A 24541-nucleotide genomic window follows, 5' to 3' on the forward strand; every position below is an offset into this window, starting at 1 on the left:
CAGTAATACAACACAGCTGCAGAGAAATGACAGAAGAAGAAGAAGCTGCATCATGTGACAACAACAAACCAAGTGCTGGCCGGTGACCTGGTTTTCTCCACTGTGTTATGCTGTAGGTCATGCAACGTTAACGCTGTCTACAAACAGGTTCGTACTGTAGCTTTCATTCAGTTTTTCGGTTTGCACAAGTGTTAAATGACGTGTACTTGAAATGAGATTATTTTTTGCTAACCTCTTGCGTTACCTAGCCAGCTAATCAGCGAGTCAGCCTGGAAACTGAACCCCAACTTCTGTCATTTAACAGTAATTCATATGGATTTATGTGTCCTGGCGACCAACATGCAATCCACACAAAAAAAATGTTAAAAAGTCATGTACAATTTGCTTTTTTTCCAGTGATTTGTGACGGAAAGTAGCTTTAGCTTTGTTGTGGGCAGTGCTCTTGACAGAACTCCCTGCAAATTTTCGATAATTTTAGCAGCTCTCCAGTTAGCTTTCAGTGGAGTAAAAGTAAAAAAAAACTATAACTATACTAACATATAGTTACACACACACACACACAGCAAAAAAAAAACCAAAACAAAAAAAAAAAAAAAAAAAAAAATTTTGGAAGCTGGACCCAGAGAAACCTTTTTGCTTATAAAATGACTAAACTGATTATCTGATGATCAAAATAGTTGCCCTTTCATTTTCTGTTGATTGACTAATTGTTGCTCAACTTATTTATTTGTATTTTGGTTATTTGAGTTTTATACGATGTTACATCTCTTTGAACCCAAATTAACTATGAAGAAATTACATAAAAAGTGAAAGACTTTTAAATTAATGGTGAAGATTTACTCATCTCTGTTAGATGTCTCCTTTTTTTTTTTTACAAGTTTGCTTTTCAAATCCTCAGGAGTGTGCCAGAAATGAGTTGCACTTTCCACCTCCTGGTTTCCCGCAGTGATTTCCACCATGCCCGTTTTCTGCTCGTCTTGTCTCGACAATCCATGTTGTTCCGAGCACTTAGCTCTGGCCCCCAGATCAGCCGCAGCCTGCAAGAGAGCTACAGGCTTCTGCAACTGCCGGATGAGGGACACAGCAGTCCTACGCAGGTGAAAGAGGCCTACCTGCGCCTGGCAAAGCTCTACCACCCAGATTCTGGGGCTTCGACTGCAGATCCAGCGCTGTTTGCTCGTGTCGAGGAGGCCTACCGTGCTGTGCTGGCACATCAGAGTAAAATCAAACATCCTGGCCTGGGGAAGGAAGTGGAAGATGAGGATGAGAAGTCCAGAGGTGCAGCGCTTCAGCACAGACACTACCTCAGCTATGAGGGTTTGGGTTTGGGCACGCCGACCCAGCGTGAACGTCAGTACCGGCAGATTCGTGTGGACAGAGCTTCTGAGCAGGTATTGAACTACCGGCAGAGGGAGCATGAGAGGGCAGCTGCTGCAGAGGGAGCGCTGGTGGAACGGGACATGCGTCAGCGCAGCCGGAAGATCAAGATCACCCAGGCTGTGGAACGACTTGTGGAGGACCTGATCCAGGAATCCATGGCCCGTGGTGATTTCAGGAACCTGAGTGGAGCTGGAAAGCCCCTCAACAAGTTTGAGCATAACCCATATGCTGATCCTATGACCCACAACCTCAACCGCATACTAATAGACAACGGTTACCAGCCGCCCTGGGTTGTCACACAGCGCGACATCCGAGAGACCACCGCTCAGATCCGAAAGAGGTTATTGGAGGGGAGGGCCAGGCTCGGTGACCCCATGACTCCCAAAGAGCACAGTCAATGGGATCAGCTGTGTGCGTCTGTAGAGGAGGAGTTGGTGAAACTTAACAAGATGGTGGACAATTACAACCTCATCGTACCCATGCTCAACATGCAAATGGTTCACTTCAGTTTGTCCAGAGAGATTGACCGTGCTGTGAAAGGAGCACACCAACACAGACTGGAGCAGCAGAGAGAGAGAGAGAAGGAGCGAGAGAGGAGGAAGGAAGAGAAAAAAAGAGCAAATGCAGCAACTAAGCCTAAAAAGACCAAACAAGGCCTGATGGCTTGGGTGCAGAATTTGCTCAGATGAAAACACAGAAACTGTGAATCTAAGTGACCATAAAAATGTTTATTTCTTTTTTTTTCTCCACTTAAACCAGTCATTATGGTCCCTGGCTCAATATTTCAGACACAATAGTTCACCTGCTTTGCATACAGTCTGAATCACGGAACCACTTTTACTCTGTGTTGCTGCTGTTATTCTCCAGATATGCAGGATTGTAATCAGGTGATAGTGGAAGAGCTTGCGTTACCATGCGACTGTAAAGTGTGAGGAACTGCATGTGTTGGTAACAAAGATTACGACATGAGGCAATTCTAATGTAAAAGTTGTTTCTGTGAAATCACTGATCTTAAAATACAAACCCAACACTGTACCTTTTGGTCGCCATGTGACATTAAAAATTCAGGTGATTAAAAAATCTTGTGTAAGAATATTTCTGTGTTGTTTTTTTGAATCTGGGAAATGTCTCATTCTAGTCTGGCAGCTGATCCAGTGTTGCAGGGTTGCAGATGACGACTGGCTCTTTGCTGCTGGCTCCGTCGCCCGCGGCCTCCCTGTGCAGAGCCTGAGCGACGGCCCTGGACGGAGTCATCACCTTGGTCCAGTCGTGAGCAATGTACTGGTGGTAGGGATCGTGAGAGCTCTCCAGCTTCTTGGAGCGAATGTAGCTGAGCATGATGCCGAAGGTGAAGAAGCTGAACATGCCAACCACCAGAAGGATGTACACGATTCCCTGAGACTGAGTGTGGGCCCTGTCTCCAGCCACGTAGTGCACAGCCTGCTGGGTGGTGTGGTTCTGAGGTGTGGGTGGAGACAGTACACTTGTGCTGTTGAGGCAGTGCTGCAGTAAAGAGAGCAGCAGCGACTGCAGCTCGGTGGTGTTGATGTAAGACATGGCTGACCTCTGCTGGACGCTCAGCAAACTGCAACTGAGGAGCAAGAGCAGGCTGTAAGACAAAGGTACATCCCGCAGGAAAGATCACTGCGCAGAAAATATACTTTATTTATTTCACTATTATATTATTTAGCATGATTACAGTAATTTGTCAATTATTAATCCTATCCCACTTACAACACTCCAAGAGGCAACAGACAAGAAAGAAAAGCATGATTTCGGAGTTGCAAATATCTAAACTCACAAGTTACTGACAGAGTTGACATGTTCTCCATTAAAATCCAATTTGGATTGCAGAGGTGTATGTTAAGACATTAGAAAAAAAGAGGAAGGAGCTAAGTTCTATACAAGGATACATCAGTAAGGATGTGGCTGTATCTCAGAGACTGAGAGAATGACCCACATCTCACAGTGATTTTAAATAAAACTCATCCTGGATAAGGAAACAAGAAAAAGAAATACATTTCTGGACACTCTATTTGTTATTTGTCATTTGTTCAAATTAAACACTGGAAATGTGATTTCCCCCCCAACGAACTTGAGCTTTTAATGCCAGATACATGTACGCGTGTGTGCATATATATCTCGGTTGACCTTTCAGAGTTTTGGTTTCATTAGACTGAAAGTGAAGTGAAAAAATTGATTCCAGATCATTGTTATTTCAGATTTGTTCAGTAGAAAGATAAACTCACCTTTCAAGGGTCCAAAATCAGTTCCTGCTGTTTTTGGCATCAGTCACGTAAAGTCCCCTGTCTCCGGCAGGACTAGAAGCAGCTTGAAGCCCAGCTTTCCCAAACTACACCTTGAGTGAAAATGTACAACTCCTGTTCTCTTTGTCACATAATCTGTCCTCCTCCTGTGCTTTTACGCGGATGAGATGTGCAGCATGTTCAACATGTCAACACGTTTAATGAAACGAGGAGGTCACAGGACAAGGTCAAAAGCTCAGTGTGGTGAGGCAGTGGTGTAGCATGACTCAAACCACTGTCCTACAATGAACAGTTTCCTGAGCTAGGATTTTGTCTTTACATCATACCTCATTAAAGCAAAGAAAAATAAATAGAACTGAATCAAACATATTTATGTTACACCTTAAAGTCATCTTAAAGTTTATCAGTTTTGTGCCAAGTAATCAGGGACTAAAATATATTAACAATTATTTCAGGGGGGACAATCAGAGGACCATCATCCTTTGTGGCTCACTCACTTCTGATGACCAAGACTGGTGTTTAATCTCAGTTTGTGAGGAGTGTATGAGGTTAGCACTATTGTCCCATATATTTTTTAAAAATCTCTAATGTTCACATTTTGCAGTGAGAAGCAGGAGTGTGTGGTTATTTCTGGGGACGGTGCCGGGCTGACGCAGGAGAACAAAGCTGCTTTCAGACCAGCGCTAAGGACAGTCTGCAGCACAGCTCAGACTAGATTGAGTTACAACACAATCACCTCCAAATGTCCTTCAACTCACCGTTAAAGTGTAGGTGTGCCTCCTGAAGCCTGCAGTACAGACACAGATGTCTGCAGATGTACTGTTTTGTAGTGGTGCTCTGTGGTTGGATTGGCAGTCACAGCAAAGTACAAGGTTTGGTTAAGACATCAGTGTTGTATTTTCTCCAACACAGTTTCAGACTTATTTTTTAAAAACACATCACACAGCATTTGCACAACAAACATGACAGGCAACATCATGAAAACAAATGCAGTCACTGTCAAAGTTAACACTAATAGGTTTCTTCAAACACAGCATGGACAGTGGATGAAAAATGATTTAAAAAACATTTACCTCACTAAGACTTGGACAGACATGGACAAGGACAAATGGAAAAGTTTAGGTTGACTAGAACAGTGTTTTTAAATAAAGACATCCTGCTTGTGCTTGCCATACACTAAAGCTGCTTTGGAAGAGGTATCAATGTCATGATATGACATCAAGATTTCTCAGATACCCAGAAGGTCATAAAAATGAAATTCCCTCTCATTTGCATGATTAAGACATGACATCAGTGAAAATTAAACACTTAGAGACCTTAGAATTTTCTAATTTTGGGAGAGTCGTTACAAGATATTTGTTTTTTGGCATTTCTGCTTGTGTTGTGTGGTGAAAACAGATGTAAGAGGAAATTAGCTGCTGAAAAGGTCCTGTGCTGAAGTTAGCACGGCATATTTACATGGTACACGTGAATATGGTGGGTATAGAAGTAAAAACATGACTTTGGTCTCTGCTAATTATTAAATTATTTTTATATTTTATCAGCTGGTAACGAATCAATTAATTGATAGATTTTTCAACAATAAAAATAATCATTCATTGGATTTCCTACATTGAAGGCCATTCGTCTTCAAACTGTTTGAAGTCTGTTTTTTAAAATAAAATTCACAAACTTTCGGGTTTTTAATCGTTCAGTATTACTGAGTGTGACCATTGCATCAATCTCTCATACAGTAGTTGTGTCATTGTCCGCAAAATCACGGTGGAGTAATGACAGCTTAACTCTCGTCGAGATGATCTTTCTACCTGGTGGATACAAAATGAAAAAATAACATAAACATAAAAATGCAAGGTGAAGAGAAAACCCACTTTTGTAAATTTGTAAAGTTTCACATTGTCCTAAATCCTAAAAAAGATGTGGTGGAAACTAGCAAATCTGGTTAATGGTGCCTTGAAAGGTAAACCCAGCTCACCTGTAATATTACTCTAGCTGCACCCCGTCACAGTTGTCTTTTGACTCTAACAGTCTGGAAACATAAAAAGAAAAGGTGAATTATTGAGATATTTTTGGGAGTGAAAACCTCATTGCAAAAACAGTTGCATATGTTTTTTTCTTAATCAAACTGACTGTGGTGAAGATGATTTCAGAATTAACATATCGTCATGATTTGGTCCAGTGATCAAACATATGGTGTATGGTATTGAAATGTACAGCAATATTTAAGACCCCTGACCCCAGTTTATTGGTTAAAGGCTTAACTCTGTTGGTAATATGTCATGTAAAAGACAAATGACTCACGCTGCCTGATCCTTAAGAGCTTTACGGGCCTCCCGAGCCTCATGCTCGTCCGAAATCTTCTTGTAACAGTACACCACAACCACGATGAGCCACAGCTGCAGAACCACGATCAGCACATACATCATTATCTCTGAGATCACTGCTGTCAGCTCCCGATTGGCTGGGAAAGATGAAACAACATATTTTTCTAGAAAGGCGAAGTCAGAATAGTTTTCCCTATTTTCAGTGCTTTTCAGTAACATGTCACGTGATGGCAATTTTGAAATGCATTGCGCTATATCTGGGCAAGCCCATGTTATGCCATCTTTCATCGCTTGCTGTATATTCCCAAAGACAGGGAGGTTTGCTTGACTGAGGTTATACAGTAGTCACTGCTCCTTGTTTGTCCCTCATCAATTCCACCCAGGCTCCACTTTATTTCCTAAATTACCTCCAGAAACAGGAAGATGGCGACAAATTCAGAACTGGCGTGGGACACCCACTTTTCCTCTAGCACCACCAGCAGGTCAAAACAAACCTAATGAGTCCTGCTGAATGTGCTGTTCTCTTGACTTTCCCTTTTGTGGTATTATAGAGCAAATTATCTCAACAATTGCTGGATTAATTACTGTACAGGTTGGTGCAGACATTCATGGTCTTTGTGACCTTTGGTGATCCCCTCACCTTTTATCTAACACAGTTATCAGGTCAAAAACGAGCCTCACAGAGCTGCCAGTGTAGACTTTTCAGGTTGAGGTTAAATCCATGGGAAAGATTCAGCGGACCAAACGTAAATGGACTAGACCTGACTCTGATGAAGATTTGAGGGCATTGCTTTTGACAGGACACTCACCAGTGTGTCTTCCCTTTTGTAATGTCCTGCTCCTGAGAGAGTGTTTGATAGAAGCAGTGGAATAAAAGCACTGCATGGGTTATCGCCTAATCTTAAGTGGCCTTATGTTTAGGTTTTAAATAGTGGAATCACAAAAGCATCTGGGCAGGAAAACTGTGAATGTAGTTTTTTCAAAAATGAGAGAAAAGAAGATATAGAATAGAAGGGGGAGAAGAAAATTGAGAGCCAGTGGTGGAATGTAGCTAATCATGTAATCATGCAGAAAGAACACTTTTTGATGATTTAAGTATGTTTTGCACATAATACTTCCGTACTTTTACTTCAGCAGAATTTTAAATGAGGGACTTTTAGTTGCAACAGAGCTGTTTCACATTTTTGTGTAAGCACTTTTACTTAAGTGAAGGGTCTGAAAACTTCCTCTACCACTGCTGACAGGCACTCTCCTCAAAGGTACACCCCACCTTACCCACGGCCACCACGCTGAGCTCCACCTCCTTCTCCACAATGACGTGCATGTCAGCCAGCTCCAGGAAGAGGGTGCGGCGAAAGGTGCACTGGTATGTCCCTGTGTCATTGAAGGTGACGTTATGAATGTAAATGGCTCCTATCTGAATATCTCTGTCTTGTGTCCCATGCCACTCCAGACGGTTGCTGAAGTCTTCATGCAGGATCTCAGCACTTGGGTGGTCGTAGTGGAAAATCTGAGAGAAGGTAAAAAAGGAAACTTAAAGAATATTCTTATCATTCAGTGAAGGTTTAAAAAGCATATACCCCCTTTTAGATCACATACACACTGCTACAACTCCTCATTATATACTATAGAGAGCTGAAAACACAACTGGTCTACACAGTGCAGAGAAGTAAGAAAGTTGACTAAATATAAGAAAAAGACCTACTGAAACACACTTCCATCTTAAGTAATACTCAGCTTCAGTGGAACATTATAAGTAACTCGAAGGCAACTTGATAGTAGAAGAGAGCCCTATTCATTCACAAATCCCAACCAGATTTAAAAGGCAATTCAAACCAGTTCCTTTACTGAACTCACATGCCTGAACTGCTCCTCTCCTAATGGTTTGAAGTGCCAGTCTACGGTGGTCTGGGCAGAGATCTCCTCTCTTCTTTTACAGGAGATGCAGCCCAGCAGGAATCCTTTCCCTGCCACAGCTTCAGTCAGGGAGTCCACCTCTGCACAGGCGCCATGACACTGAGATACTGCAGGAAAGAAGAAGAAGAAGAAGAAGAAGAAGAAGAAGAAGAAGAAGAAGAAGAAGAGGATTAGGAGAGGCGGATAAAGGAGAAGGAAACAGGACACATGAGCACAATAATTAGGCAAATTAAAGAACAAGAACATGAAGTGAAAAGAGATGATGTTGAAGCAGGAGATAAGAATTAAGATGAAGAATATTCAAGCATTATTATTATAATGATGACTTTATATGTACTATACCATTTACACATTTATCTAATCTATTCCCAAAAGTCTGTAGCTGTTTGTATTGTTATCTAAAGATTACACTGCCTGTATGTTTCAGCATAAAACTGACTTCTAAGTAGGTAAGGCAATATTATTTATACTGTGTAGCACCTTTCAACAACAAGGCAAAGTGCTTTACATTTGACATTTTTCGATAGACATAAAAAGGCATTAAGACATGACAGAAAAACACTAGGCAATATAAAAACACATAGATAACTTGTCTGGTTAAAGGTTTCAACAATCCCCATTTATCTATCTATCTATCTATCTATCTATCTATCTATCTATCTATCTATCTATCTATCTATCTATCTATCTATCTATCTCTATTATATATATATATATATATATATATATATATGTTTAAAATGAATCTACAGTGAATGTAAACTCATTGAGATTTCATGTAAAATACAGGATGTTCACAAACACTAATAAATTAATGTTCTTGTTGTTTTGTTGTCTTTGTTTATGTAGTAATTTTGTAGAAATTGTATGAAAAGCTCTGAGAACCCTGAAAAGAACAAAATTGAGCTCACACTCAAATGTGCAACTTCAACTACTGACATCAACAGTTCCTCATAATTAAAGGTAAGGAACATAAATGGTGTTGAGCTTACCAAAAAGACTGAGGACAACTAAAAGAGACAAGTGGCATATCATGTCTGCTGGAGCAACTTATGGCCAGCTGTTGAACAAAATGTTGAACTTCCCTTGACGTAAACCTGTAGAGAAAGATCTGAGATTGCTTTACTGACGTAATGCCTCTTGACTGCCGATTAATTCCATGCTCCTCGCAGCAAACCAGTCCACTTTATAATCCACACTGTCAGTCCAATCAACAAACTTGGATTTCACACTGGCAAAAAAAAAGAGAATTCTCTTAAAGCCTTGGGACACCGAAATTATTTACTACGAAAAAAAAACCAAACTTGACTCTCCGTGTTTCTTAGCAGTAGTTTTGAGTCTCCCCTGCAGTCCAGACTGACTTTAAGGCAGCTATATTTAGAGCGTGTGAATCCAGGAGAGTTGGACGTTGTGAGTGTTGAAATCCTGCAGGAAACCTGAGATGATGAGACCTGATCCATAACTACAACATGACCATCCAAAGCAAGACTACAGCCACGTTTCTTCTGATTTATAGATTCTCTCACACAGGAAAAGTTTAGACTTTTTCAAGACTTGATTCGTGAATAGCTTGAAGTTTAATATGAGATTTCTTGCCTTTATATTAACTTTGCCTCAAAGTTTTCATCCTGGTCTATGCAGTGGGTTTTATATTCATTCTTTAGAGAATAGGAGCAGCACGTCTGACATGTAAAATCAGGAAAATCATCTCTGACATATTTTGTTAAACAAATGCATAGAGTGGAGCGAACAGTCACATGGGGCTTAAAGGGATCACTACACATATACAGTAGGTACATTTTGCCTATAATAATGATTTATAATTTGCCTATAATAATCTATAATAATAAATGCTCTGCTCTGCAGCTTGGGTCAGAGGTCACGGACAGCTACGGCCCCCTGCAGCTGGCAGGGATTCAGTGTCTTGCTGAAGGACACTTTAGCTGACATGTATTTGCTCCAGTGTTTCGAGTGCTAGGTTACTACAGGGCATGTAAGCATCTCAGTGAGCCAGTCTGTCTCATGAAAATACATGACCCTGAGGAGTGGCATGCTACGTTTCCCATCACTGCATGTTGTTAACTGACTTCATTGGTTTCTAAGGTCCAAGTATTACTATAATGCTTATTATATGTTTTCATTTCTCTCTTTATTCATCGAATTTTTATCATCATTATTGTAAATTGTTAAAAATAATCACCCCAGTCACCATCGAAGACTGCAGCTGCAGTGTGTGTCTTTTATGCTACTTGGTGATTCTTACATATATGATATATGAAACATGCCAGTCAGCAAAATGAGAGCTATTTAAGTTTGCTTGTTTTTCAGGAACAATCTAATGAGTCGAATGGTGATAATCATAGCTAAGCCCAATTGAAATCCTCAAAAAACTATTTATGTTTGAAAATTGACTTGCTCTTTCCAGCCTTGCTTTGCAAGATCTCACCAGACAAGATGATGTCATCTGAATTCATGGGACTTACTTTAAAACTGCAATATTACTACTCCCTATTGTTTCTCTTTAATGAAGATATGTCTTAAAATGAAGAGTAAGTGAGTAGTAGAAAAGTTATGGAGTTAGTGGGTTAATAATATACAGAATGTCCCAGGGCCAGTTGATGCACTGTTATTGTCCTCCAATGTCATATTTGGTGCAATCACAGGAAATTATCTAATTTACACTAATTTTCTATTAGATTTCATTGATTGAAAGATTGAAAATTGACTGAACTGAAAATGTTGCCTTGATTGTGCAGAACCAAATTACACAAATGCAAGCTTCTTGTTACGTTCTATTTCTTTGTATGTATATTGCACTTACGTCTTTATTCACCTCAGTAAAAGTCTATTGTAATTGTGTAGACTATTTGAATGTACTAAACTGACAATTTACATTCCTTATTGTTCCGTCTTAATCAGTCTTGTTTGGCCTCTTCAACATGGTATTCACTTAGATTAGGTATGTAATTTTGCTCTCAGTATGAAGGTGTGTTTGAACCTCTGAGGTGCTGCAGCGAATTACATTCATCATTATATCAGTGCATCATTTACTGACTCATTTCACATAGATTTGACTAAATATTTGTTCAGTTACTAAAACCAGAAAATGTCCCATTTTGTACCTTCAGTATATATATTTTTACGATCTCTTGGTTTTGATATCTCCCCTCCAAGGGTCTGACAGTTCATCAATGCCAGTTAGTTGTCAGAAAAACAAGGCCACTGAAGTCAAGGCTGACAGAGCAGACATTGACTAAAGGCCTCAGTTTGCGTGCTGACAACAGTGACAGGAAGATTCACGTGGTAGATAAAGCCAGCGTGTTGACATGATGAATGTAATGAGTTTTTTTAGTTTTGTTTTTGTTTTTTTAAGTCAGAATGCTTTGGCACATGTCAGGTGAAATTAAACATGTCCCACTCTGAGGTTGTACAAACATTTAGTGTACAGTGTACAAGGGTAGGATGTAAGCTGTGCTTCTGCCAGCCAGGGTGTGTGTGTGTGTGTGTGTGTGTGTTTGTGTATTTTGGCTGCGTTGGAGGTCAGGGATGTTGTCATGTGATGTAACCAGATGACACAGTGAAGCACTGAGCTCTTGATAAGGGCCCTTGCCTCTTTTAACCTTGTGGTAGCCTATGAATGATAAAGACAATAAAGATCAGCCAGAGCAGATTTGGAAATTACACATATGTGACCAAGAGAGGGTAAAAGAAAGACCTTGGGTTGGCACATTCATGATGGGGGAAACTTCAAGGAAAGGTTGACATATGATAAACCGTGTATGTGTACTGTTTGTGTGTGTGTGTGTGTGTTGTATATATTGGAATGGGCTGTACCTCCGTGACCCTACACACGCATACACACAGAGTGGCACACCTCCTTTCTCACAGTGCTGGTGATGTTTTTTATTTTTAGCACAGATCGAGTTTCCAGTCCCCGATTGAGCAGTCAGAAGCGCTCAGCAACACAACTCCCTTTAACCTGGAGCAGTTTCTTGCCCGCCTGCATGTGTAACAGACCTCGGTCCTGTGTTTCGAAGTGGAGCCGGCGGAGAAGTGTTGATTTCAGGAGGCAGCCGCAGGGAGTGAGAAGGCAGAGGATGCCTGGTAAACCTATGGAGAATGTGAAATTGCCAAGTCATTGTGATGCTCTGCTGTCGATTTGAAAGGATACAGAAGCAACTGCTGGCTGAAGATTAAATCTGACAAGCAGGTAAAGGCAAATTCATTACTACAAAAGATGTTCAGGACGTGTGGTGTTAAATATCTATGTTTAAAAAAAATAAAAAAATAAAAAGAAAAGAAATGAAATGATAAGTTCTTCTTTCAGGACTGCAAATTTCCCTGTTTTTGTTTGTAGCCTCTAAAGTTTAATTGCTGAAGGATGTGTAAGGGTATCTGCCCTGTGTATGTGTATTTTTAAAATGTCTGGTACAATGAGTGCACAATATTATGGAAATAAGACTGAAAGATGCAAAGCATGTGTATATGTTGCGGTGTGGGTATTGTAATAAAGAAAAAAAAGTAGTACTTCCTGTAAAGTAGACTAAAACTGTTGGGTTCTAGTCCCATGAGCCAAAATGATTATTTAATTAATCAGTAATTTATCAGTTTTTTTCAGAAATGTGCTTGTTTCACCTTTCGGTTGTGAGGGTTAGGGTTAGGGTTAGGGTTAGGGTTAGGGTTAGGGTTAGTTGTTACATTTCTATATCTTATGCGATGGTAAGCTGAAGATCTTTAAGAGTTGAATTATTGGTCAGACAAAACGAGCAATTTGAAGACATGACTTTGAGTTTTTCACCATTGAAACAAATAGTTTCTCAATTGATCAGAAAATCTTCAATTATTTTCTCGATTAATTTGGAAAATAATAATAATAAAATCAGTCTATAATGAAAAGAGTTGTTAGTTAAAGCCCTAAAATCAACAGCTTTACAGTTTCTCTGTATAATCTACTGTCTGCGTACATTTTAAACTAAAATACATCCATCTCTCCGGTACAATATCCACATTTATTCATCATTGTAACTGAATGTGTCTCGTCAATGTTTGTTCTTTTGTTTTCAGCTTCAGACAAGGTGACCTGACACTGGCCTTGTTTACTGTATGTGTCCTGGAGGAAAGGATATCCAATATCTTACAGGCTGCATCCTACTTATAATAGTTCGTGAGACCATATGAAGCAATGCTGCTGCAGGAGGCAGGAGGTGAGATGATATATAGGCCTTCTTGCTGCTACCAAGTAGTAATTTCTGCTTAATAGTAAGGTAAAGGATGAGGCATAAGCCATCAGTTCAACAATGCCTGCAGACAACCTTGTAAGACACAAGGGGTCGCAATGTCTCTCTCCATTGATTTTGGTCACATACCAGCTCCCTTCAAATAAACTCTTAAAGTATGCTAAATCTGTGGATTTCCGTGTCCGTGGTTCGTGGTATACTGAGAAAATCTGATGTGTGGATCTCACGTTGGCGCTACAAGAAAGCCTCGTCAATAACTTTAAATGCCTGAGGCTGCTCCATTTGTTTCTCTTCGCAATAAAACAGCCTAACCGTGATGACAGCGTCCAGATCACAGGCCGTCTTTTTCAAACGTTTCATCTGTAGTTGATGAGGGATAAAACTCGTTTTCTGTGTTGTTTGTTTAATGTAAACACTCGTCTTCTTGTCGCCACATCCACTGAACAGTTATTTTCCGGGACTGTACCACAAAGTTTTGTCGGAGGGGTGTTTGTCTTGTTTTGCTGGTGGCTGTGTAGAGCTGAATATATAATAATAAACGTTGTTTATATAATTTTAAAGATATAAGTATTAAAATCATTGGTGGGGTTATTCCCTATTAAAATATGTAGTAGGTTTAATACTTTGTCGTGATGAGACTTATCGTAACCCCCCCCACACGTACTAAATAAATCGCCCGACTGACTGACTTCGTTGCTATTCACATTTCGACAAAAAACGTATTGTATGTTAACTTTAAACTAAATTAGCACGCTAATAATGCTAAGCTAACTTTGAGCTTTAAAATTATTGATTGTTAACAGTGTTTTATACCGGGGTGTTTTTAAAGTGAAAATGGAAGACGTCGGAACAGTACTTTCTCTGTTGGATATTAAAGTCTACTAGCCAGATAGTCATCTTTTTGTGAGCGGGCGGCCTTCGGAGGTCGGGGGATAACGTTAGCTAAACTTGGTTGTCTTTAGCGTTAGCTGGATAAAGGCTAACAGTTAGCTGCAGCCGGCAGATGCTTCTTCACGCACATAATAATGTTGATGTGTTCCTGTGAAAAAGTGGATTTTAACATTGCGCCCCGCACCGTCGCTCGGCTTGTTTTCGAGGCCGAGCAAGATAACAGAAACGGAGGAAACTCATCCAATGGGAGGTAGGAGTTCCAACTTTAGTTTAACCAGCCTGTGAAAGTTTTTCTGTGCCATGTTATTATTTCTTTTTTGCATAACCTTTGGTCTTTGGGTGTTCGCCTGCGCACAATATCACGTCAACAGATATCGGTGTGTTTCCTATAACTGCGGGTCGTTCAAGCGATATGTGTATGAAACCAAAATGAACACTATGAATGTAAAATGATGAACTTGATACCACCAGATCAGCTGTTCCTGGACAGTCGCTTCACACTGCAAAAACCTGTTGTTGTGTGCACCGCAGTTTACTGCGTCTGAAATGGCTGTGGTCGACGTTTAATGTTGTATTGTGAGTGTTACAGGTTAATATGTCCTGTGTTTTATGGCTAAAAGATCACGCTGGTGTTGACCAAAGAGTGAAGGCTATACGGGGATTATGGAGGATTACTCTGGACAAACAAGTCTGTGCCAAGATTGTTCTTGTTCAAACAGATCACAGCAAATACTGTCAGACGTGTTTGGGCCCTTGCCTTGGAAGTGCCTGCTTTGAAGGCAAACAATGGAGTGACACACAAATCCCTTCCCTGTTGGAGGACACATCTGCAGTATGTTTTCATGTAGATATGACCTTGGTAGCATATAGTGACAATTAGACCTTGTTATGAACTGTTTTTAAAGGGTGTGTTGTTTATGTCTGTTACAGAGTCTGGTAGCTGGTGTGTGAGATTGTGTGTTTGTTCTTTCTGGCCAGTTTTAGGACTAGCTTTGTTTTCAGCTTGTGGAAATGCTGGCATTTATATAGAACACCGGCTTTTTCGGCCCGAGATCGGATCTGTATGGGCTTTCGCTCCAACACACAGGAATGAAATTTCTCTTTGTGTCTGTTACTGTCCACTGATAAACAGTGACTGGTGTCAGTCAGAACCTTGTTCACACAGTTTTGGCTATTTCTGAGTTAACTTGAAGGGAGAAAATCTTGAGTAATGCCACTAGAATAATAAAACAAGTATCCAAACCTGGATTCTAATGACATGAAATACCTCACCATAAATAAATCCTATTGATTGTCCTTCCAACGGGAACAGTATTTCATTGCAAATCATCATCTTTGACATATGATACCTCATATTCCCAGAAATGGCAAAGCAGACATATCAAGGACCAGACATAAATAGCCCTTGTCTTGCAATCATTTGTACTGGTGGGAAAGTTGAACAAATAATATTCAAAGAAAATAAAATACAAATGTCATCAAATGTAGGCCACCCTTTTGAATGCAAAGTCTCTGCTCTTTTCACTCCTCAGGTAGCTACGTCCAGACTCAGATCCGTCTTTGTCTGAGACTTCAACCCTTGCAAAGATGAGCTTGATAATGCAAGTGCAAGCTTGAAGTCTGCCAAAAGGAGGGGAGGAGAGACGTATTGAAGAAAGAGTAACACCGGACAGTGCAAGTGCTACAGAGGAGGAAGGGGTGGGGACATAAGCTAAACATAGAAGATGGAGCATTTAGTCACTCTTAGCCAACATGTGTACAGACTGGACAACTGGAAATGGATTACCTAAAGATAAGGCCTATTGAATTATCTGCCTTGTCCCCACTTCCTGTTGCATCATTTCTGAATGTGAAGAAACACCCGCACAGCTGTCATCTTGTTAATTGCTCTGAGGTTTACTCAAATTTTACTTAACTGACGAGAAGAAACTTAAGTTCAAAAGAAATATGAAGAATACTGAATCATCTTCAAGTTAGCATTACTTAATAAGTCAGAGCTGATTCACCTGGAGGGAGTACTTGATAATTTACCCATCCTGTTTATGAAATATATTAAATGCAAGCATTACTGGAACATCATGGGTCTGTCTCCGCTTTAAAGATGCAACCAAACCCATGTTGGTGTCCTTGAGAAAATTAAACCCTGGAAAGCTCTGAAAATGACTATGTCCTCTCCTGTGGGACCAGAGAGTATCACTCTGGCTCAGCCCATCCCTGTCCCAGTGCTGACTGTCCTGCCCCCATCCTCAGATACAGAGTCCTGGTCTCGCTCACCTAGTCCTAGACTGTCACGCTTCAGCCGTCACAGTCGATCCCGCCGCAGCAGGACACGACTTAAGAAACAAAATGAGGAGGAGCAAGACTGTCCTCCTAAGCAGGGTAAAATGCCACAAATTGTAATAGAAGACACTGTGGAGAAGCGCACCATTCGACAGCGAAGCCCCTCGCCCTCCCCCTCTGTGGCCACACAGATGGAGGGGGAAGAGCAAGGTCAGGACAGCCCTTCACAGGACCTCCTCCTGCCACCGTCTTGCTCATGGTCTCGTAGTCCCTCTCCTAGCCGCCGCTCCCGTTGGTCCCTCAGGAGCCTGCTCAGCAGAGACTCTGACTGGGACAGCTGCAGGTTAGTGTGCTGGATTCATGCCCAAACAACCAGCCAAGATTCAAAACATTATTATGAAATAAATAATAAAATAAAGTGCTGGTGCACAGGATTTCTTTACTCCCTCATGAGCAAAGGACCAAAACTGAAGCGTTCTTTTTCTTCATTCATTCAGTTGAAGGCTCTGTCTTTGAAGATGAACTCACTTATCTTACAGCAGCAGCACCACATAGGGTCCAATGGCTTGGAACAGAGCGTCCACACTGTCAGCACTATGTTTGACTGTCTCATGGGCATTCAATGCTTATAGCTCTTTAAAACCTCAGCCAATTTGCATTCAGGCCTACTGAGACCAGATTTCCCTGCAGTGACTGACTGGAATGAGTAGCCTCTCATTTGCGCATGACGGTGGGGAACAAAAAGGCCTTATATCTGACAGATTTACGCTCACTCCATTTTTCTCACCCCACCACACAAGGTCAACTATTTTGGAACAGGGTGGGGTTAATTAGCTAATGGCTAAAACTAGTGAGGACAGATTACACAGTTAAAATCCTGATTAAGCTGAGTTGATTCATGGTAGGCAGTGACGTCAGATAAAAAAGCAGGCCAACACTCACACTGTAGAATTTAAGTGATGAAGCAAGAAATGCCCTTGCTACCCTGCACTAAACACTAAGAAAACATGCATAATACATATGACCTGCTATTTACTGGTATTTTGAAGAATAGTGTAAGCTTTTAGAATAGATGACCTCTTCAAATGAGCAGAACAACAAAGCTATGTAAACTGTAAACAAAGAAAGTGAGACTGCTCTTGTAGAAGCAAGGAAAAACAGAGCTGGGTCAGTCACAAGGAGCTAGAGGCGGGGTTCATGCGCCATTTATCCTTCCTCTGAATCATGACATCACCTTCAGCCAATGGGAGTGCGCTCCTAGTCTGATGATGTCATGCGAGTCCAATCAGAGGAGGTTCTGGGCACCACTGCAGTGGGCTACAGAGGGCAAGCAGAGGGTGATTCTCTCCTATGCTCCATATGAACAGCTGTGCCCTTGTGCTCTTCATTTACACATCATTTTATTGATCCTGTTATGATATTTTGCTGAGATCTGCGTTATGACCCTTCCAGTGGTGGTTTGACAATAGGCTTTTATAGTGAAAAACGAATGAATATGTAGCTTAAAAAGCAAGTGAAAATTTTAAGTTTAAACAATGTCAAGTAAATCCCAGCACATATGCACCTTTTCAGGGTAAGGCTCCGGCAAACAAATGTCTAAGGTTATATAAACTGTAATTGAAATAAGCCATACAAGAAATGTGTAACTCTATTCACACATAGCATTAAATCATTCTTTGGTTGTCCAATTTTAGATTTTGAGCTCAAAATTTGGTTTCGTTTTACAAGACACAAATTAAACGCTTGTCCAAATATTAAAAAAAGAAAAAACAGATAAACAGGGAGGTAAATGTAAAACACATGTAACCATGTGTCCTCTTTCCATGTCTGTAAGTATAAAGTTGGGGAAGCAAATATTGCCTAATTTCTAGTTGTCTTTGACGTGTTTGTATAGCATGACAACCTCCTCAAACACAGTTGATTTGCATATATCAAACAACCTGGACAAGGCTGTGAAGTTTGCCCCAAAGGTGGGATAGTAAGCAGCTCCTATGGCTGAATGGCAAATGTTTATTGTTCCTGTTTAACAGTGGAAATTTTTTTTTTGCACATAAAATCAGCTGATGGCAGCTGAAACACAAACCATTTGATGCACTGGAGATTCTTTTTGAAACAGACCTTCTAACCGTGCTTTTCATCATGTCAGTGAGAACAAGTGTTGTTATTTGGTAAGAGTTTTTAATTTGGATTCCTTATTGAAACAGTATATGATTATGTTTGTTTTTCATCATGTCTTAAGCCAGGCCTCCTGCAAAGACTCTTTAGATAGGCTACTGCACAGCAATTTATCAGTGTCGAGGTGTTAAAGCTGGCTAGAACTGTTTTACTGTATGGGGTGTGTGTGCTCATCTGCAACAGAACTGGTTGTGTGAATATTTGCAGTATGAGGCCACTGACGAAAATGATTCAGTAGCGACTGAGACATCTCAGCTGAAGTTGGGAACTCAGAAAAGCCAATGGGTCAATATCTTTGTAAGGACTACATCTAGTCAGGGATCTGGTCACTGGTCAATGAAGACATAACTGCATCAGATGGATTCTTCACAGCTTCTAGATGCGTATTTACTGACTGCAGTGTTTGCTCCCAGCCTTTGAAAGTTGGAGTTTATTGGGATCGAATTTTCACTTTTAAATGTCTCAATTGCAGATTTGCTAAGGTAAAGTTGCCTTCACTTGCTTTTAATAACTAGCACAAATGCATTTTCCACAGCACAGCTGAAAGGGCAGTTCCACTTTATGCAGTGACCTCATTCTACTTATTTTAATGTAAACATCTTGTTAAATTGTCATAACAAGTTATCATAGGTTTACCTCTTCAAATGTGTAGACTGATAGACCTAATTTTAAATAGTGGTAATCTGTAAAACTCTTATCTATGGTCATGTCATTGAATTTAAAATTTTGTGTGTCAGTTTGTAGAGGAGGACAGTGTAAAGTGCAATATGAAGAGTGTAAGAAATGTGTTGACACCTTATACTTGTTATTGACGAAACATCTTAGCAACTTTTTATGTACAGTTTGTTCAAAGCAACTGATTAGTCAGCACTAAGATTGATTTCTGGAGCAGATGTTTTTGTTCTAAAACTTCTCTACTCTATAATTTATATACTTGCACATACTAGACAAATGGAAACGCATATTGTCAAAAACACCAAGTAAAGTTGTCAGTTGTTTCTGAGACAAAATCAAACTTGCAGTGACATAATTGCAAAGGACGTTAAACTAACCAAATTCACTTGTGTTCCTCTCCTTTCTCTTGCTTTGTCAGAGTTTCTGTAGGCAGGAAGGAAAGGGTGTAAGATTAGAACATTTACATCTTGTAATGTACAACCCATAGTGTGAAATGTACATCCTGTACATCTTCTCAGCTTTCTTTTGAAGCTGCATTCTGTCTCTCTTCTCGATGCCCACTTGGCCCATTAAACTCTGACATTATTGTGGGCCATTGGTGAACCTCAGAAAAGCAGATTACACTGAGGGAGACAGAATGGTGGAGATGTGGGCTTGGCTCAACCCAGCATGGATTATGATGTGGACTCTAATCCAAAGGGATGGACAGAGAGATTGAGGGTTAAGGGATTGGGTGGGCTCTGGGCTTTGGCCAGGTGGATTCATTACAGTCAGCTATGGTCTCTGTATTTACAATGGTAGTCATGTTTTAGCTTGTTTTTTATAATGATATATACATGGTGAACATGGAGAAGAACTGGTATTGCACAACTACATACATTGCATAACTACACTTTTTTTTTTTTTTTTACTTTAGATGATTACAATTATTCAAACTATCAGATGAAACCCACTGCCTCATCTGATAGTGTGAAGATATTCATCCTAAAAGTTAATTAACCAAAACCAACAACACTTCTATATTATATGTTACTAGTTTGTTTGAATCGTACAGGTTGAAATGGGGCTTTAGATCTTAAACTAACTACCATTTTTATTATTGATTAATCTGCTAATTATTTTCTTGATTAATTGTTTGGTCTATAAAATTTCAGAAATTAGTCAAAACTACTTACGACAGTTTCCCAGAGGCAAAGGCAATGTCTTCAGATTGCTTATTTTGTCCAATCAACAGTCTAAAATATAAAGATGTTTAATTTACTATTAAAAAGGACTGTAACTATATTAATATGAGAAATCAGAACTGGTGAATTTGGGCACTTTTGAAAAATAATTTATCAAAATAGTTGATTAATCCACTAATCTTTTACTAATGAGGTTTATCGATCCATTTTAAAAAGTGTTGTGTTGTCTTGTTTGAATTAATACATGATTCCCATAAATGAATGGGAGAGTGAATGAGAGGTTAATGCTGAAGCTTGTGAGCATCTGTTTTGTTAATGAGCTGAAGCAGCATATAGATTCACATGTGGATAAAGGAATTCATGGCAAAGATAAAAGTGTTGGTAAAGGTTTTAGTGGTCGGCTGTCTGTGAGGTTGTGGTCCTCTGAGTTCAGATGAACCCCTCGGTTTTGCTTCTGCTTTATTGGTGCTCCCAGTTCAGCACCACCTCAATATAAAAGCAAGGCCTCACTCAACACATGGAGCCGCCTCCTCCCTCCCTCCTTCCCTCCTCCTCCTCCTCCTCCTCCTCCTCCTCCCTGCTCCCTAGTGGCAAAGGGGATTACGGATGGACGCAGACACAGCAGCCCGTTACCGGGTCCTGCAGTCGGTATAGGGAGCAGCGGTCCGTCCGGTACCTGGCTGGGTGCTGCTTGGGCTTCGGGCAGGAGGGGAAATGAACATCTGACCCCGGGACGGTGGAACCATGGGCGCATTACCACCCCGATGCTAACCGGAGGAAACAAGACAGAAGAGCGGACATAGAGTAGCGCCTGGCTTGCGTTAGCTGCACACACACACACACACACACACACACACACACACCAGGGACACCGGTGCCATATTGACACAATAGAAAGCAGCAACGTGTGTGTGTGTGTGTATTTTGTGTGTATCGGCTGGATCGCAAACGCCTCATGACATGTTCGAGTAAGTGTGATGGGTAGCATGTGTTGTGCAGTGATATGTCCGCGGTCTTATACCATTCATGGGCGTCTGGTGCGGCCGAATGACCAAATCCCACCGATGATATCTGGACGTTGCAGGCATGGTTTCTGTAAAAACACAGATTGTGCAGCCACGGTCTGTTATTACTGTGATCGCTAGCGTTTTGTTTATGTCCATCCTGTGTAATGTCTGACGGGCAATAATGCAGGTTTACCACACTACAGTAGATAGCTAGAGGTTTGTGCTGCTGGTTAGCCTTTTACATCGGTGCTGCTGACGGATTTAGCCCCGGTTTGTAAACACATGCTGACACAGATTCGCATCTCTGTCCTGGTCGCACTGACTCACAGCGGAGCAAGCCTATTTACAGCGCCTGCTGCCCCGATGTGCGTTTACCTAAAGATAGCTTAATGCTTCTTGTCATAATACCGCTGCTCTGATTCACTGTGCTGCAGGAGATAAGTTAATATTTCTGGGTTTATCTTTTTTGTTTCATCCCCTCTCTACTCCATCCGCTGTTACTGACAACAGCTTCCAAGTTTACAGCTGTACCCATGTCATTTCCCCTCAATTTTCCTTTATTTAATCAAGGAAATGTTAAACCCTCCCTTTCAAGAGGGACCTGGACAACAAGAAAAGCCTGCATAAATAGAAACAACATAGTCAGACTAAGACTGCCACACACTATAAAAGGGTATAAACAATATTCAGTTAAACTGCATAAGGAGATGAGTTTCTAAAATGCCTGAAATGAGGTAAAAAGAAGACAGTGTTTGAGGAGAATGGGGAAAATGGTTTAAGAGCTTTTTAAACTCTAAACATTAAAGGCCAGTTTAGTTAGGATGGAGAGAGAAAAACGAGAGCGAGATGGAAGGAATTAGAAACTTAATTATAAAACAATATGGAAAATTGTCTGGGGGCTTCACCTTTCACGGCATAAATTAGGAGAGGTGATGGTACAGAAATGACTGTCACAGAGGGAGTGAAAACACGACGGCTTGTGTTGATAGAGAAATGAGTTACAAAGCAATGGTGAGTATGGGAATACTTTGAGGGAAGGGTGAGTGGAGAGCAGTTTGGCTCAAAGGAATGTTGAAAGGAAAAATGAAATGTTGAACTCTTGTTTTAGCTTCATTAATGAAATTATTTATTGTAGGAGGCTGTCTTAAGTGTGGATTTTAAAGCCAGCACTTGTGCAGCTACATCTGATACATGGTGCCCACTTGGGATGATGGAATGGACGGTGATAAATAGCTGTGTGTATGTTTTTAAAGACGGAGGCAAACTTATAAGATGATTGATGGTGATTGTGGTGGTTGTTTTACTTACAGAGGAATGAGGTGCAACCATGGAAACTGTAAAACCATATTCACGGGTCACTGATCTGAACTTTAGATGCAAATGCTTTGGGAACAGTAGGATGACTATTAAGTATTAGTAGAGACTGAACCATGTCGGAAACTTTTATTTGTCCATCATGTGCGTAGTATATACGATGACCATGGCCCTGATGAAGGCCAAAACCTGAAGGTCTTACAGTGAATTTGTTCTTTACGCAAGTGTCTCTGTCTTTCAACCTCTTCACACATGGACTTAGGTGAAGCTGTGGCAGAAATCCCTGCTCTAAAATGTAAAATATAATAAATGTGAATCATAAATTGCTTATTTTGTGTTTCCCAAAGGTTTTCAGTGTGCATTAATGTGAAATAAAGAAAATCAGTAGTTATTACATGAGGGCAAACTTGTCAGCAGAAGATTAGTTGATTGTCACAGTTGTTATTAATTACATTTCTGTCAGTGGATTAATGGTAATAATTGGCAAATCATTTGACGTCAAGACCACACTGTCACTTCAAAGTCAAGACAACCGTATAGATTTTATGTATATCTAATGTTGTTTTTCTGTACTAAATGAATTGCCTGTCTCAGCACCTAACTGAAAATGTGTTATTATAGCATAAACTCTCTGGAGTTCTGACCTGATATTGTTTCATTCAAATTGAAACTGTGGGTCATGTGTTTTGTAGTTAGGTTTCCTAAATGGACTGTCTTAAGACATATCACTAAACAGCTTTAAATACTCTCACTGTCTGCTGCTGTACCAGTCAAAATGAGTTCAGCTGATAACACTGTCCTTAAATAGGCCTTCTTTGGTCTTCACAAGGCAGTTTGAGATGGTATGCTATTATCAAATAGGAAACGCCTGCAGTCTTTCTTTAAAAAATGACATAAAAGGCGCGACAGAGTAAAATTTAGCAATGAAATATGGAGCTGTTTCAACTGTTCTCCCCAGAGCTAACTCTCTCTCTGTGTCTTTTCTGTCTCCAGTACAGCCAGTAACTCTCCACGCAGCACCCCTGGCAGCTCTCCCTCCCTGCGGCGCAGGGTCCTCGGGGGTGGCAGGGCCAGTGAGACCGAGGGAGGAGGAGAGAAGAGCACTGGTGGAGGAGGTGGAGGTTCAGATAGCCCCCTGCCCTCCATACCCTCTGCCTCCTCCCTCACATCTGCCTACCCACTTGCTTCTCGCCACTTCAGCCGTAATGCCAAGGTACCTCAGAATATCCACTGACCATGATATTTTGTAGATTTGTGCTAAGCTTAAATCCTAAAACTGCTGCTCTGAAGAGAAGAGTAGACGTGCAGACATGAAGGCGAAAGGGCAAAAACTTTCTACCTGTGTTCCAGTTCAGTACACAGAATGATCACTGTCTAATCTTCATGTTTGTCCGACGTAAATCTCTTTCATGTGATCCCAATGATCGACGTCATGACTAATGATATCTGGAAAAAAATAGCATTTCACTTCCATGCCAGTAAATTTTCATTTACACAAGATATCTCGAGTGGTTGTAAATGTTTGTATTTCCTTTACCTTCCATTTTAGCCATGTGAGCTATTACAGTGTAGATGGTGTATGCACCTGTGTGCCTGTTGGTTTTAAGCATTTATAAATCTTTTATTTCAGGCTCATTGTTGCGGAAACAGCTTTTTCTATACTAATGACTGTTCACTACAGCTGGTTAGTGACACATACCTCTCTAAAATGGAGAAGTGCTGAAAGTTTTGACAGACCTTGAAAACTGCAAAAACCTCAAGGTTACTTAAAACAGACTAAGCTTAGGGACTGGCCTGACACAATTACATTTATTCAATATCAAATTGGGCTACTTTACCAGAGCATCGTAAGCTTACAGATTTTCCACATCTGTTGAGTGAGAATCGGTAGTG

The 24541-nt window shown here is 40.6% G+C and overlaps 4 protein-coding genes across 11 annotated transcripts in view; 2 read left to right on the top strand and 2 right to left on the bottom strand.

The window, feature by feature from the left end:
* On the top strand, nucleotides 1–2475 carry dnajc28 (DnaJ (Hsp40) homolog, subfamily C, member 28). Its single transcript, XM_071468545.1, has 2 exons — nucleotides 1–147; nucleotides 899–2475. The coding sequence occupies exon 2, from the start codon at nucleotides 912–914 to the stop codon at nucleotides 2067–2069; it is 1158 nt and encodes a 385-aa protein (XP_071324646.1). The 5' UTR covers nucleotides 1–147; nucleotides 899–911; the 3' UTR covers nucleotides 2070–2475.
* Nucleotides 2469–4371, bottom strand: LOC139612698 (potassium voltage-gated channel subfamily E member 1-like). The gene is made up of 2 exons (XM_071468548.1): nucleotides 3630–4371; nucleotides 2469–2971 (listed from the first exon to the last, which is right to left on the bottom strand). Exon 2 carries the CDS (start codon nucleotides 2935–2937, stop codon nucleotides 2515–2517), a length of 423 nt encoding a protein of 140 aa, XP_071324649.1. The 5' UTR covers nucleotides 2938–2971; nucleotides 3630–4371; the 3' UTR covers nucleotides 2469–2514.
* A 149-nt stretch (nucleotides 4372–4520) lies between these two features.
* LOC139612697 (sodium channel regulatory subunit beta-1) lies at nucleotides 4521–9274 on the bottom strand. 4 transcript variants are annotated; one of them, XR_011686627.1, is made up of 7 exons: nucleotides 9016–9274; nucleotides 7826–7992; nucleotides 7244–7478; nucleotides 5946–6105; nucleotides 5620–5673; nucleotides 4865–5452; nucleotides 4521–4829 (listed from the first exon to the last, which is right to left on the bottom strand). XR_011686627.1 is itself a non-coding variant. In XM_071468547.1 (6 exons), exons 1-5 carry the CDS (start codon nucleotides 9044–9046, stop codon nucleotides 5628–5630), a joined length of 639 nt encoding a protein of 212 aa, XP_071324648.1. In that variant the 5' UTR covers nucleotides 9047–9274; the 3' UTR covers nucleotides 4521–5452; nucleotides 5620–5627. The 4 variants fall into 4 exon arrangements, 2 of the variants coding, with proteins under 2 accessions (XP_071324648.1, XP_071324647.1); XR_011686626.1 differs by having other exon boundaries at nucleotides 8878–9265; XM_071468547.1 differs by having other exon boundaries at nucleotides 4521–5452.
* Nucleotides 9275–11529: 2255 nt separating this feature from the next.
* The window catches only part of gramd1a (GRAM domain containing 1A), a 30952-nt gene continuing 17940 nt past the window's right edge, over nucleotides 11530–24541 (top strand). Inside the window, exons 1-5 of one of the 5 annotated variants that reach the window (XM_071468539.1) lie at nucleotides 11530–11662; nucleotides 11799–12095; nucleotides 12950–13089; nucleotides 15546–16636; nucleotides 23642–23861. In XM_071468539.1, coding sequence (XP_071324640.1) covers nucleotides 16173–16636; nucleotides 23642–23861 — 684 coding nt within the window. In that variant the 5' untranslated portion in view covers nucleotides 11530–11662; nucleotides 11799–12095; nucleotides 12950–13089; nucleotides 15546–16172. Of the gene's footprint in view, nucleotides 11663–11798; nucleotides 12096–12949; nucleotides 13090–13797; nucleotides 14264–14291; nucleotides 14846–15545; nucleotides 16637–16667; nucleotides 21296–23641; nucleotides 23862–24541 lie in introns of those variants that run through there. The other 4 variants (XM_071468540.1, XM_071468542.1, XM_071468543.1 and 1 more) reach the window with 4 other exon arrangements.

The sequence above is a fragment of the Trachinotus anak genome, unplaced genomic scaffold, assembly GCF_046630095.1.
Source record: "Trachinotus anak isolate AG129_WGS33_773 ecotype Australia unplaced genomic scaffold, CSIRO_AGI_Tana_v1 ptg000032l, whole genome shotgun sequence".
NCBI lineage: Eukaryota > Metazoa > Chordata > Actinopteri > Carangiformes > Carangidae > Trachinotus > Trachinotus anak.

Bases quoted from the DNA above. Each gene is read 5' to 3' on its own strand.
- dnajc28 (XM_071468545.1), top strand. From the start codon at position 912: ATGAGTTGCACTTTCCACCTCCTGGTTTCCCGCAGTGATTTCCACCAT.
- LOC139612698 (XM_071468548.1), bottom strand. From the start codon at position 2,937: ATGTCTTACATCAACACCACCGAGCTGCAGTCGCTGCTGCTCTCTTTA.
- LOC139612697 (XM_071468546.1), bottom strand. From the start codon at position 8,920: ATGATATGCCACTTGTCTCTTTTAGTTGTCCTCAGTCTTTTTG. The intron at 6,106-7,243 runs GTAAGGTGGGGT...CATCTTTCCCAG, and splicing joins GCTCAGCGTGGTGGCCGTGG to CCAATCGGGAGCTGACAGCA. The intron at 5,674-5,945 runs GTGAGTCATTTG...TTATGTTTCCAG, and splicing joins GCTCTTAAGGATCAGGCAGC to ACTGTTAGAGTCAAAAGACA.